The 15,605-nt window shown below is 43.3% G+C and overlaps 1 protein-coding gene across 4 annotated transcripts in view; it reads right to left on the reverse strand.

Annotated features, from left to right (window-relative positions):
* Positions 1 to 15,605, reverse strand: part of LOC120530097 (voltage-dependent L-type calcium channel subunit beta-2-like) — a 250,777-nt gene that overhangs the window by 99,889 nt on the left and 135,283 nt on the right. Inside the window, exon 1 of one of the 4 annotated variants that reach the window (XM_039754263.1) lies at positions 10,829 to 11,168. The exons of the other annotated variants lie outside the window; for them this stretch is intronic. Within the exon in view, the coding sequence (XP_039610197.1) occupies positions 10,829 to 10,897 (69 nt within the window). The 5' untranslated portion in view covers positions 10,898 to 11,168. Of the gene's footprint in view, positions 1 to 10,828; positions 11,169 to 15,605 lie in introns of those variants that run through there. 4 annotated transcript variants of the gene reach the window in all.

Here is a 15,605-nt window from a genome sequence, read left to right on the forward strand (position 1 = left end):
CATATCTATCTATCTAAAATGTTTATTAGCAAAATCAACTGAAGCCACTGTGACAATACACGACTTCTAGTCACATTTGATATCTCCATTAGCTGCTGATCTCGTCACCACAGTTTGTCAGATTACACAACTAATATCACAAGGGATGACAGATTCGATGACTTTGTGACGCCTTTCCATCACAGTTTCACATTTTCAAAATTGGACCCCTTTTTCTGACACCCGATGGCACATTGCCTGATTGTGCTGGAGTTGGAGGAATGCTGTGCAGATACAAGTTTAGCCACAATCTTGTCCCTTTTCTTTTATCAACTACACGATGGTACAAAAAACACGACCCATCAGGCAGACTGGTCTCTCTTCTGTTTGAGAGGTTCAGATCATCCTTGTAGCTCCGCCCTTTTACTTCTTGCTGAGCCCTGATTGGATGCCAGATCTTACACACACAGGCCCGCCCCATGACTGTTTGTGGTGGCTTTGCTGTGTTGCCATGAACTGATGCTGCGTGGGGGTCTACCGCTAGACTGGAACTCCGTCATGTGAGACGCCAGTGATTTAAGGACCAGGAGGTGAAATCATAAACGAGTAAAGAGCGAAGAGTTCAAAGCAGGACAGCAAAACATCGACACATCAAAAGCTAATCTCTCAATGAAAATCAAAGTGGAAAAATACCAAGAAATAAAATCGAGCCGTAAACCAGTGAAAGAACACAACATGGAGCTTGGAAGGTTATATCTGCAATCTGATGGGTTTTACTAAATTTATTTTTCTATCTTTTAGTTGTTATTTCTGCGGTGGGCTGGCACTCTGCCCGGAGTTTGTTTCCTGCCTTGCGCCGTGTTGGCTGGGATTGGCTCCAGCAGACCCCCGTGACCCTGTGTTCGGATTCAGCGGGTTGGAAAATGGATGGATGGATGTTGTATTGTGAGTTAATCATTTTCTACATGCATATCTTAATTTAGTGTATTGGTATTGGTGCTGCTCGCGACTCTCACTGTACAAGAACATTAAAAAATTAAAGAACAGACAAATAAATCAGACACAGAGGAATACAAAAAAAAAATGTTAAAATAGAAACCAAGAAAATCAAAAAAGCAAACTGCTAGTGGAGTCAAAAACAAAGAGCAAACAGATTTTAGAGTTCAACTCCAGTAAAAAAAAGACAACAAAAGAGAATTCTGAGAAATAACTGAAAACGAGGAGGAAACAGCAAACAAACTCGACAATCACGTCCAGCAAGTGTTTGTAAAGGAAGAAAGAAACAGAGAAGTAAAAGCAAACGGAATTGAAAGATTTTAAAAGTGGAGTCAGATGAACTACAAGACCCTCAGTACGTTAAAGACTACAAATTTGGATTTGAGCGTCAGAAGGGGTTGCGACCTCGGAAACAAGTTACCCAAACTCTTCTCTAACATTTCAGTTATTATTTATTACTCTGATGCTGATCTTTCTGACCATAAAATCAGTCATTACGATAGCAACTGACGGGAGAACTCAGAATTAGTTCCGGTATTTCAGGGATCCTCTAGAGAGCCTCTTTCTCTTACACGGTTTGGCTCAAATACTAATCAGCTCACCGTCATCTTACAATTTAAGGCTGAAGTTTCGACTTTAGTATTTTCCCATCCGGCCATTTTAGCTCAAGACCGTCCTCAAGAAACTGTGAAAACCCTGAAACGTCAAGTTCCGTTGAAAACCGGAGATTGAAATTTTTGACGAATCTAAAAAATTTTAAGAACCTAAAAAAACCAAAAAAGGTGAAAAGAGAAACCCTAAAAAAGAAAACCTGCTAGTGAAGCCAAAAACAACCAGCAAGCAGTTTTTTGAGTTCAACTCCAGTAAAAAGACAAAAAAAAAAAAAAGAGAATTTACAAACGCCCAGGGACACAAAAGGAGAAATCATTGAAAACGAGGAGGAAACAGCAAACAAACTGAACAAATATTTCACCCAAATATTTGTAAAGGAAAAAAGAAATGGAGAAGAAACAGCAAATGGAGTTCATAGATTTTAAAAGAGAAGAGTCAGATGAGCTACAAGACCCTCGGTACGTTGAAAACTACAAATTTGGACGTGAGTGTCAGTAGGCTTTGTGTCCTCTGAACTATTCTGTAACATTTCAGTAATTATTTATCTTTCTGATCATAAAATAGGTCATTACAAGAGCAACTGATGAGAAGAACTCAAGATTAATGGCAGAATTGCAGTTTTCCTCTAGAGAGTCTCTTTCTCTTGCACGGTTTGACTCAAAAACTAATCAGCACATCACCATCTCATCATAGGCTGAAGTTTCAACTTTAGTATTTTCCCATCCGGCCATTTTAGCTCAAGCCCGTCCACAAGAAACTGTGACACACAGACAGATGTACATCCATCATCAAGATCTCAATGCTTTCGGTATCAGGGGACCCTAAAACACTGAGACGCGTTGAAAACCGGAGATCAAAATTTTTGACAAATTTAAAAAAAACAAAAAAAAACAACAAACAAACAAACAGTCAAAAGAGAAACCAAAAAAAAAAAAAACTGGTAGTGGAGCCAAAACAAACAGCAAGCATTTTTTTGAGTTCAACTCCACAAAAAAGACATAAAAAAGAGAATTTATAAACCCCCAGGGACACATGAGGAGAAATCCCTTTAAATGAGGAGGAAACAGCAAACAAACTGAACAAACATTTCATTTCTTTCAAGTATTTGTAAAGGAAGAAAGAAATGGAGAAGAAACAGCAAATGGAGTTCATAGATTTTAAAAGAGAAGAGTCAGATGCGCTACCAGATCCTCGGTACGTTGAAGAATAACGAAACCCCCAGACCTGATGGGATCTTCTTAATTGTACTGACAGAAATAAAAGGCGTCATCTACAAGGCCTTATGAGGCACATTGGAGCCGTCACTTCAGAGAGGAGAAACACCGCAGGACTGGAAAGCTGCAAATGAGACTCTCATCTTCAAGGAGAGGATCCTGGTCATTACAAACCAATACGACAAACTTCTGTACCTGTACCTTGTCATTTATTCTCTATCATAAGGAATAAATTAGAAAAGTACCAATATGAAAATGATATACTCAATAACAGCCAACATGGACATATGACAGAAAGATCCTGACAATCCAACGTTTAGATGTTTTGAATAGGAAACTGTAATAGCAGATAAAAACAAAACGTACAACAGAACTGACTTTGACTTTCAAAAAGCTCATATGTGTCTTATGTAGAGACTTGGGGCGGGGCCACCATGAGATAGCAGCTGGAGCTCCGCCCACTGACGATACTTCCTGAGCCAAAGGGCCGACAGCTCTCTGTGCTATTGTGTGCTCTTCTTCATTGTGAAGATTCACTTGTCTTGTTGGCTCTGTTGTTGATTAGGTTTTGTTGGTTCTGGTTTGCCATTTAGGCAATCCCTTTTGCCATTTGTTTTGATTTTCTTTTCCAGGGAAAAAAAAAAAATATATATATATATATATATATATATATATATATATATACACACATACATACATACATATATATATACACACATATACAGTATTTATATACATATATATATATATACACACATACATACATACATATATATATACACACATATATTTATATACATATATATATATACACATACACACATATATATATATATATATGTGAACGATAAAGGGCTCTCGCTCCCTTGAACCCCTGTCCACAACTACAGACACCAGGTAAAAGTCCTCAAGTTGACTTTATTTTGTCGCCACAGTGCACAAAGCACACTCTCTACCACAATACTCATTAACAAACAATAAACCACAATAACACAATCCTCCAGCTCCCAGACGCGTTGCCACCCTTCCACCCAGCTCAGCTCGTTGTCTGGGAGTTCCCATAGTCCTTTTATAATCCCTGACCTGGAAGTGTTCTCAATCCCAAGTCCACAAGTCCTTATTCCTTCCGGTCAGGGTAAATAGTCTCTTTCTTCAACCCGAAGTCCGTCGCTCTTCCTGTACGAACCTCCGGGTCACAGGGCATAGAAGCCCTCGGTCCTCCCTGCAGCTCCCTCCTGTGGCCCCCACGGCATCCAGCAGGGCTTTGCATAAAAACTCCAATGTCCATGATGCCCTGCTGGTCTTCTGGGACCTCCACGCTGCAAGGAGGGCTCCACCTGGCGGCTTGGGGGTATTGGCCGGGATAAATGGCCGGCCATCCATCACAATATATACACACACATATATATATATATATATATACACATATATTGTCACATGCTACATGCGCATGGGTCAGGCGGCTAACATATATATATCCCAGTCAACACCGGGCACAAGTCAGGAAACAAACCCCGGGCAAGGCGCCAGCCCACCGCAGAAAAATGGAATGAGAATCTGAAAATGTAACAACATCACATTAAAGTTTGATCGACTGTGAAAAGAATCATCCCAAACATATTTATGTAGGTAGATTTAAAGCGTGACAAAAAAGTGACATATAAACATCACTGTTGCACTTTTAGGCTTAGAAATTTATAGATATGTATATATTTGTTAATAAAAGTTTGAATTCTTTATAATCTGCTGTGTTGGAATAGTTTTGAAGCAGAGGTTTTATGGTTTCTTTTCGTTCTTTTGAAATTTTGCATGAACATTAAAGAGTTTACGGTGCCCCTTTTCTGTCTTAATATTTAGGCAAGTAGGCATTTTTAGTTTCTCGTTTATGAAGTACAGCATTGGGAGAGTATTGTAGTTGTCCACAAACTCAATGATTTAGACCTCCCTGAGTCCAAAAATACCATTCTTGAAATTATGTCTCCGTGTGTGTGTGTGTGTGTGTGCGTAAACACGATAACTTGAGTTCACTTTCACTTTGGTCATCCAAATTTTGCATACAAGTATTGGGGACGAGACGTAGATTTCTATCAACTATTGGAGTTATTTCTACTAACCAGGAGTGGTGCTTTACCTTTTATTCATGCAGCTGCAGAGTCCGATTTATTCAACTTTTATAATAATTGTTCAATATATTATTCATTTGATTTGATGTTGATGGTTCTTTATTGTCCATAATATAATCCTTGTCTTGTCATTTACTCCTCAAATATCCATCCCCATATCTGAGTATACAAGAAACTCAAGAGGCTGAGCCCTCCCGATTTTTGGAGTTTGAGGCCTGACGCTCCACTCCTGACGTTACCGTACATCTCATATTCTGTGTTTTTATGCACATTTTTTTTTTTGTCTCATTTTTTTGACATGGCAGAGAAATCCTGAATGAACTCCCAGCTTGTAAAGCAGCACATGTGTGGTGTCACAGTATGTGGCCTTAGAGAGCACATCCCCAGCAACTGGCCAGCTCATCCACGACAACAGAGACACAAAATGGCAGCAATTTCAAAGAACAAAATGGTGCACCAACATACACAAATCATAATGTGAATAAATCTGAACATAATTCAAAACCAATAATATGCACAAAATAAATACATAATACATTCTGACTCTACATAATGCAAAAAACCCAGAATTGTAACTACAAAACAAGAGGCGTGGCCTCAGAGTCACATGTGGTGACATCATCAACATGACTACTCAAAGGTCAGCGCCGTGGACAACCGTCATGAAGGGATTTGTTATTCATTTTTTTTAGTTTATGGGGTTGTCCACTTGTGTTGGGGGGGATTTCTTGAGCCCTAAATTCTGAATCCTCCATGGACTTTTTGATTTAAAAACTGATTTTGTTGTCATCAATTATTTTGTACTGTTTTTGCTGCCATCTTGGTGAATTACAACCTTCTTCCCATCCTTAGGGCAGCTGATGTGTTGTTTGTGCTCGGCTCTCAGAGGTTGATGTGACAGGTTTAAAATGTCACCCATGAAGAGGTTTCACATTCTAAGTTTGCAGGATCTAAAATCCCTTTTGTCGCTCGATTCTCTGATTTGTTATTCTCTCTGCGTAGTTTCCTTTTAGGTTTTGACTCTTGTCTGCAATTTTTGGATCTCGATTTTTTTGCTTCTCATTTTGTCTCCATGGCAGACCTTACGGTTTTGACTCTTTTCTGCCCCTGACTGCTCCTCTACCAAGCCACCTCACTGCCAGCTCCCTCTCAGTACAAGACGTTGTCCAAGATTGTGGATGTTCGTTCTTTCAGTTCAAATGAATTAAAGCTTCTGACTTTGGGGAGCGTTCAACGACAGCAGAAAGTCGGGTCGGTACTTTGGTTGGAACGATTTAATGGCTTTTGGATTTGCTTTTCATCTCCCAATCCTTTTAAATTTTTTTTCCTTTTTGCTCTTGTGACCTGCCAGTCAGCTCTTTTTGGCACAACAGACACCTTGTAATTACTGCTCACCACGTGTGCACCCTTTTCCCGGACTGTTTATTTATTACCGGCCTTGGCAATCATCAATTCATAAATCCAGCAGAAATAACAAAGCATTGACTTGACTCTGTGTAAGGTGCCGATTTACTGGGACAGCATAAGACATGAAAGACAAAAGCCAGAGAAGGCGATCAGACTCAGCCAGGATGCGTCCTGATTAATTTGTTTGGGGAAAATGGAATCTGCGATGCACCGTGTTTTAGCAGCCTTTCCCGTAAGCAAAGGCTTCAACCCCCAAACAAGGTAATCACAAAGTGAAGTGATTAAAATGGGGGCCTCGTGGGCTTCCATTCAGCTCCTTAATCACTAGGCCTCTAAAGCACTTCACTCATATTTTATATAGCGCCTTTCCATAGTAAGCAGCACCCCAAGCAATTCACCAGCATGCGGATAAAACACCATTATTCACCTACTGGCAATTTTTAAATGCACATCCTACTGCCTTATAGGCCAACAACGGGCTGTCATCCATGATTTATGGTAATGAACACCCAAAATTAAATACAGCTGTACCTAGCTAATAATATTTTATTCAAAAGGTCATTCAGACTTTAAGGTAATTTATTTATTTTAAATGCGGATAGCAGATGTTGTGAGGTACGACAGTAATAGTTACTGGTCACGGTGCCAGAGAGTGGTGACATGTTGATTAGCGCACGTTGGTAAGAATGTCAATGTCCCTGCACACGTTCCAGTAAGGACCACATCAGCCTACAAGCCAATATGCACATCTCCTCACCCTACACTAGCGTCTCAAGCAGGGAACATCTGACTCAATGAGCAACGTCAAGCAGGTCGTCCCACTTTACAGTGTGGGGCCCCCTAATGGCATTAAATTATAAACCACTAAAAACCACTAACACTTTAGGGGGTCTTCTTGCTTGGATGCGTGGCCCCCTAGTAGCTAAGGCACAGAATTACAAGTTATTGACTTCATGAGCAGCATCAAGTGTGTCATCTTAATTCACAGTCTGCCCCCTAGTGGCTAAGGCATGAAATGTGTGATGGCCCTGGGACTTTGGAGCAGCTTAAGGTGGAGCTTAAGGTGGAGCTTAAGGTGGAGCTTTAGATCAGCTGACTCTGTAGCAATTTTGAAGTCTCATTTAAAAACATGTGTGTGTTACCGCATAGCATTTCCTAATATACACGCTTCTTAATTCTCATCTGGTTGCTGGGTGACTTGTTAGTTGTTTAGATTAATGTTGTTTGTGGATATCATTTATTATTTTTAACCATTTTTCCTGCTTTTGTCATTTCATTATTGTTTTCTGCTTATTTCCTTTGCTGGAGATTGTTTTGTGTGAGTCATGTGAAGGACTTTATAATGCCCAACTTGAAAAGGGCTATGCAAATAAAGTTATTATAATTATTAAATTATAAACTACCGACAATCTCTGGAGCTGGATGTGTGGCCCCCTAGTGGCTGAGGCGCTGAATTACAAGCTATTGACTTCAGGAGCAGCATCAAGTGTGTCTCCTCAGTGCTCAGTGTGGCCCCCTAATGGCTAAGGTGTTGAACTTTTCTTTTGGATTGAAGACAAGAAACTTGACCAATGAATGAGAGGGAGACGCAGGTCTTTAATTTAAAAGTACACTATTAAGGAAACGCATTTTTCACTTTACAATGTACACTGATTTTTCCAGAAGTAACTTAAAAAAAATAATTACTAAAATATCTCCGGTTTCCTCCCACAGTCCAAAGACATGCAGGTTAGATGCACTGGCATTTCTAAATTGTCCCTAGTGTGTGCTTGGTGTGTGTGTGTGTGTGTGTGTGTGTGTGTGTGTGTGTACGCCCTGAGGTGGGCTGACACCCTGCCCACGGTTTGTTTCCTGCCTTGTGCCCTGTGTTGGCTGGGATTGGCTCCAGCAGACCCCTGTGACCCTGTAATTAGGATATAGCAGGTTAGATAATGGAAGGATATAATTATTATGTTTTGCAGCATATAACTGGATAACAGACATGCGAATTATGTGACACCAGTAACATGAATTTTTTTTTTCACGTTTTTCACATCATTTGCTCACATCATATATCTCAAATGTTAGGCAGTTTCATATTTACTTCATTATTTACTTTTAGAGAGTTGTTACTTTTAACCAGCAATTCAAATCCTTAATTATTGTAGTTTATAAGTCGTGGATTTCATCATGTTGAGTGAACTCCATCAGTAACGTTTAGTGACAGCGCCCTCTTCAGACTGTTATCTGTAAGTATCAAGTAATATCACATTCATATACTAATTTATCATATTGTTCACTATATTAGTGCTTTGTAATCCATAATTGCATTTTTATTTTAGTTACAGTTAAATGCTTTTTTTCTTTCCATTTTATTAAAGGAAATCACACACGCATGCTGTCAGATAAATCATCACCATTGGTCTCTTACTTCATTCAACTCATATTAATAATCTTTCTATGTAACCAGCCTCTTATATATACGTAACTGATTGATTTCTTGATTTATGAGTGACTTGGAACTGAATTTTCAATAAAATTTACAATCAACATTTTCACTCTTTTAACTGTTCTCGCCAGACAACCTGTGGTGACTGCAGATTCATTAAAGGTCTGCCACTAAGGCTAACTCATTGAGGTCACAATTTGGACTTCTTTATCCAACACCTCCACAACACGACCAATGCAGTACCTTTAAACAAAGGAGCAGGCCTTAGAACGTTTTGTCCTTTAAATCACCAATCACGTCTTTCCCTGTCAGTGTCACTCACACGCGAACCCGCACACACACTTTGGCAAAGCTTCTTTAGGTGGCTCCGCCCCTTCTTCCTTAAGGGAGCGTCTCTTCCAGGCTCCGCCCCATCTGGCTGTGCCCCACCCCTTCCGACAGCATTTCTCTCCCTGTCCCCAGCACACTTTTCATGCCAAAAAACGGCACTACTAGCTACACATGAAATGAAATTGCCGGTAATGCACTTAAAAATGATCTACAAATGTAGCCAAATTAACCATAAAGACTGTCTGACAGCTACGGAGGCTGCTATTTTTATTCCTGCTAGTTGAGATTTAATAGAGGAAGGTGTCGGAGTGAACTGGCTGGGCGCCAACGTGCCGCTTTAGGTGTAAATTAGCAGTTAGGGTTAAGAGGACAACCAACAAAGTGTGCTACATGACATGTTCAAAGATTTTTTTTTTTGTGACAGATGAGGACGATGCCTCTTTTTGCTCAAACCCCACCATTCGCCTTGCCACCCCATGGATCACTCTGGACACGCCAGTTTTCCTCACACACCCAGAAACGCAAGTGAAACTTTGTCTTGCTGGTAAAGTATATTCGATTGACCAATAAGCAAAGACGGCGTGAGGCCACACTCCACACAAAAGCTCCAGAATGATGTATGCAGTCACAATTTAACAATTGGTGTCACTTGAAATGGACGCTTCAATGACTGAGTGGAGCTGTGGTCGTCTCGTATGGGGACAACCCTCATTTTTCTACATTCCTTTTGGCCGCTGAACTTCTTTGAAACATCGATAAGACTGACCAGAACAAGAAGCGGACTTTCAGTGTTAATCGATTGGCAGCGATGCCACCTTGAAAGAAGCCCAACTCGATGATGAAGTAATAGACTCGAATGGCACACTTTTGTCCTGCTGAGGGCTGATTAATGCATAGTGAGGATAAAAGTGCGAAGTTAAACCCAAAGTGTTATTCTACGGCTATTTTTAAATCATCTTATTAAAAAAGTCTCTAAGTGTGCATTCATTAGTAAGGCAAATTAAAGCAAGTACGCACTTCAGAGAGACAGCCAGTCAGAAGAGTCATTAAAAATGTACATTTAAAAAATGACTGAACACCGAGAGTGGTAAACGAACGTCCGCTCTCTTGTACCTGCTGGTTTAACGATCGCGCTCACCACTCGTGTCCTCCCATCCGTTTCTGTCAGAACCGGACGGGACGCCAGTCCATCACAGCCCACCCGATCTCAATTTAGAAACCCAACAGCACGGCAACCTGAATCCAAACTCCAGAGCGCCCCTCATGGACGGGGAAGGGAATCGAATCCAGCGGGCACAACCCGAGCACCCCTTCTATCCACCCCGCGAGTTCCACATGTATAATCCGACACTTTCTGCCCCTCGTCACGGTGGAGGTTTACGGAGATGAGCGCCGGCTGCCATGAAGATGTCTCAAGATGGCTTTCTCTCTCTTCTGCGCGATGTTCTCTACCTAATTAGACAGGTGCGCTGCGGTCGCTTAGCTAATGCGCTGGTGACAGGTGAACTGCGGCGCGGATTAGCGGACGTGTAAGCAGGTGCGCTGCGGCGTTTTTGTCCACGAGTTTGAAGGCTACAAGTGAAAGGAGCGGGCGCGCTGGCGCAGGACTGCTAATCGGGACACACAGGCGCATCCCAGGTGAAGACGACGGGAGCTCGGCACACACCTCCACCACCCTAGCCCGGCGAAAACACAACGCACACACGCGCCGAGACAAAACCGAAAAGCGGGGCGCTTACACAAATGTCCGAACTCTTCAATCGTCCTCCTTTGGCTCGTTTCAGAAGCCTGATCCAGGTGGCCTTCATTAGCCACACAGCTCGGTTAGTGAGAGCAGCCGCTGCGCCCGGCACTGCCTGTCAATCGCCTTGTGCGCGATCCCGCCGCCGCGTTCTCGTCTAGGCGCTCCATCCTCTTCAGCAGCAAAGCCTTCGCCGACTTCCTTCCTTTCATTCCTCCGCCGTCCACTCCCCAGACAGCTCGGCCGGTTCGCGCACTTGGTACAGGAGGGGACGCTCAAACCCGCAGCCCCCCTGTCGCTGGCGGGAAGTCCGCGTGAGGCGATGTGAGGGGGCGGGGCAGGCGGTGTCGTCGGCAGGCGCGCTCGGTCGGTGGGCACATGACGCTGTCACCGCGACCCCGATCCCGGTCCCCGGAGTACGGCGATGTTCGCAGCTGGGCGGTGCTGCGCCGCTTTGATCCGCCAGTCCTCGCCGTTTGATGTACGAGTTTGTCATTTTAGGCGTGAGTTTAACCAGCATGGACTCTTTACTGTATCTGGTTTTGTTTTGTTTTTTTGCACCGGTACAATTAACCTTATTTTAATACCGGCGACTGGAGCTTTTCTAAACTGGACTATAGGGATGTGGTGAAGCCCCGGGTTCAAACGTGCCTGAGTGGATTTTGCAGTCTATCTCTGTGTCCGCTCCGCTTTCTGCGAGCGCTCTGGGCAAGTTAACGTTAATCGGTGTCTCTAAATCGGCCTGGCATTTCTCTTGATTTGTGCCTCAGCCCGACTTTACTTTTGAATAAGTAGGTCGGAAAATGAATTAATGAGCGAATTATATTTGGCTCAAAGGTTTAAACTAATGCCTCACAACCAGGACCCGCTCAAGGGTATGTGGCGCCCCTTGGCAATGGTGGGTTGATGTTTCCCCTTTGAGATAAGAATGCTTTCGTTTATATATATATATATAAAATCCTCCAAATAATCAGACTGCCCTATGAATATATATATATATATATATATATATATATATATATATATATATATATATATATATATATATATATATATATACACGAGTTCAAAGAGTGCAGAATCAGAGCACATTCAGATACATACTTGTGTCGCATGACACGCTATACTGACAACCGACAGAGAAGCTTCAACGTCCCCCTTGGAGCTCCAAGTGCGTTCCTATATATTCATAAAATGTAAGATTTTTCCTTTAAAGACTGGAGTACATTCACAGACATATTTTATGTGTGATGTGACAATTGATTTAATAGCAGAGTGTATCTTGGATGAGTCCTGGTACCCATCCCCAAGTCATGGTGCCCTTAGACTGGTGCCTACTCTGCCTTGGCCTAAAGCTGGTCCAGCTCACAATATTGCCAATATGAAATGTGTTCTTTATTTGTCCAGTCCTGCCATTTCTAATACTTGTGAACTTATTGCTGATGTCACATTATGTGACTTCTAGTTGTAGGGTATGTCAGACTTGACGACCACAGTGCTGATCTCATCACTGGACTGTGCCAATCTATATGACTGCAAGATCACTCGGCATGTCAGGTTTGGTGGCTGTGTGACGACGCTCCAGCACAGTCATTGCTTGCCCTTTGTTTCTGATGGTCTGATGGAGCAGGTGGTGTATGAAGGCTTTACAGGTGCAGCGAGTTCAGCCGCTGTCACTGCCCTTTATTTGTTTTCTCATTCTATTGTGGTACATAAAACATGAGACATCGAGCAGATAAAACGTTGTTCTATTTGTAAGGTCCAAAGCACCCCGTGTTCTTTATCTCTCATCACTTCATTCCAGGTGAGCGCTCATTGGTTGTCACCTCCTCGGTCATCTCACCTCTAGGACTGATTTTGCTGGAGTGACTCCTGGATTAGTTAGAACGAGTTGCTGGGGATGTCGGACTACACGACTGTTTTGATTTGCTAAGATTATGTAAGTGAAGGATATGACTGAAAAGATTCACAGGGAAAAGTCATCTAATGTGACATGTCCTTAAGAAGAATTGGCCACACTCAACTGGTCCAATTTGAGGGTTTATTTCAGAAATGAACTGGCGTCCCAGTGATGCTGTGGTGCTGGGATGGGCTGCAGGCTCCCTGTGACCCTGACAGTGGGATCACTGAGTAGATGGGATGGATGGATTTCAGGTAACACAGTGATTGGTACTACTGTTCTCTATTCTGGGGACCTCAGTTTAATTATTGTCCTTGTGGGCAGGTAGGTGCCCCTCCTCAAACACCCACTTTTCAATCGGGTGCATCACAAGTTAATCAGTGAGTCTAAATTGGTCGAATATGACTGAGTAAGGGTGGACCTGTGACAGGCTGGCATAGCATCATAATGTAGCACCCCTGGGCTTGGACCTGAGAGGGACAGGGTCCTAAGGTGGCCAACACCTGTCCAAAGGGGGTGGGAGTACCTGGAGAAGCTGGCTATAAAAAGCAGCATAGATGGGGGAGCACTTTATATGAGCCTCCTGGCATCTAAAGCAAACTGGCACAGAGGCATGGCAGCTGGTAAGACTTGGATATGAACTCAGGAATTGGGTCGGCTTGCAGACCTGGGGGATAGCGTGGCATAAGGGTTGCCCCTGAACCCGGGCGAGTGGAGTTGGGTGGTGTTAGTGGGAAGGCAAAGGCATCCTTTTGCTTATTTTAATTTTTGTTTGCTCGTTAAAATGGGGATATCGGGTTGGTACCCCTTCAGTTTCGGCTGTGTTGCTCTGCCAACCACACCCTGGACAGAGTGGCAGTCCATTGGAGGCCGAACACACACACACACACACACACATTTCTTCTTCTTTCAGCTGCTTGCCACAGCAGATCATCTTCTTCCATTTCTTCCTGTCCTCCTCATCTTGTTCTGTCACCCCCATCACCTGCATGTCCTCTCTCACCACATCCATAAACTTCCTCTTAAGCCTTCCTCATCTCCTCTTGCCTGGCAGCTCCATCCTTAACATCCTTCTCCCAATATACTCAGCATTTCTCCTCTGCACATGTCCACACCAACGCCATCTCGCCTCTCTGGCTTTGACTGACCAACCTGAGCTGACCCTCTAATGTCCTCATTTCTAATCCTTTTCATCCTCGTCACACCCAATGCAGATCTTCACATCTTTAACTCTGCCACTTCCAGCTCTGTCTCCTGTGCCACCGTCTCCAGCCCATATAACACAGCTGGTCTCACTACCGTCCTGTAGACCTTCACTGTCACTCTTGCTGATACCCGTCTGTCACAAATCACTCCTGACACTCTTCTCCACCCACTCCACTCTGCCTGCACTCTCTTCTTCACTTCTCTTCCACAATCCCCATTACTCTGTACTGTTGATCCCAAGTATTTCACCTCCTCCACCTTCACCAACTCTACTCCCTCATCCTCACCATTCCACTGACCTCCCTCTCATTCACACACATGTATTCTGTCTTGGTGGTCCTACTGACCTTCATTCCTCTGTGCTCCTCCTCATATCTCCACCTCTCCAGGGTCTCCTCAACCTGCTCCCTACTCTCACTACAGATCACAATGTCATCAGCAGACATCACAGTCCACGGGGACTCCTGTCTAATCTCGTCTGTCAGCCTGTCCATCACCATTGCAAATAAGAAAGTCCTCAGAGCCGATCCCTGATGTAATCTCACCTCCATCACTCCTACCGCAGACCTCACCACGGTCACACTCCCCTCGTTCATATCCTGTACTACTCTTATGTACTTCTCTGCCACTCCCGACTTCCTCATTCAATACCTCAGCTCCTCTCAGTCACCCTGTCATTTGTTTTCTCAGGTCCACAAAGACAATGCAACTCCTTCTGACCTTCTCTAAACTTCTCCATCAACATCCTCAGAGCAAACATCTCATCTGTGGTGCTCTTTCTTGGCATGAAACCATCCTGCTGCCCACTAATCCTCACCTCACTTCTGATCTTCCACTACTCTCTCCCATAACTTCATGCTGTGGCTCATCAGCTTTATCCTCCTATAGTTACTACAGTCCTGCATGTCCCCCTTATTCTTAAATATCGGCCTACCAGTCCACTTCTTCTCCACTCCTCATCATTCTCTCACTTTCCATTAAAAATTTCCCTGCCATCTCTCCTAAACTCCTCCATGCTTCCACAGGTAGGCCATCTGGACCAACACAAACACACACATCTCTCAAAAAATGAAGTTATGCAGGAATGAGCACTAAAAACATTCATAGAGCTGATAATAAATTCAGAAAGTTCTTCATTCACAACACCTCGCTAGCTGTGCCAGGCATGGCTGCTGCTCCCAGGGTAGTATCTGGACCCCCCAAACACAACATGGATGGACATGTAGGGGTTACGTATGCCACGTTAGACTGCTTCATCCATTTTATGAATCTTCTTTTTCTATTACAGGGTCACCCCAGTGCCAAATTCTGTCCTAGCAGTGCTGGGTGTAATGCTGGAACAAACCCTTGAAGGGGTGCCAGTCTTTCGCTGGGCATACGCACTTTACATCCCTTTGTCTATCTAATGTATTGTTTGGAGGCAGTGCAGCCCCCTAGTGGCTCAGGCTTAGGACAGCACACTGCAGGGTGAGGGGCTTGACTCCCACCACCAACTACCTGTATGCCTGGGCTTGATTTGTAGAACATTAAACAGGGCGCTGTACCAAAACTGATTAAACGTTTGCACTTTCTGGAAAGGCACTACATTCATTAAAGAGTCTAAGACTTCAATTACTGCTGTCATACCGCAGGATACAGAGGGGTGGTGTGGCCCCCTAGTGGTGTAAGG

The sequence above is a fragment of the Polypterus senegalus genome, chromosome 5 (assembly GCF_016835505.1).
Source record: "Polypterus senegalus isolate Bchr_013 chromosome 5, ASM1683550v1, whole genome shotgun sequence".
Classification (NCBI taxonomy): Eukaryota; Metazoa; Chordata; class Cladistia; order Polypteriformes; family Polypteridae; genus Polypterus; species Polypterus senegalus.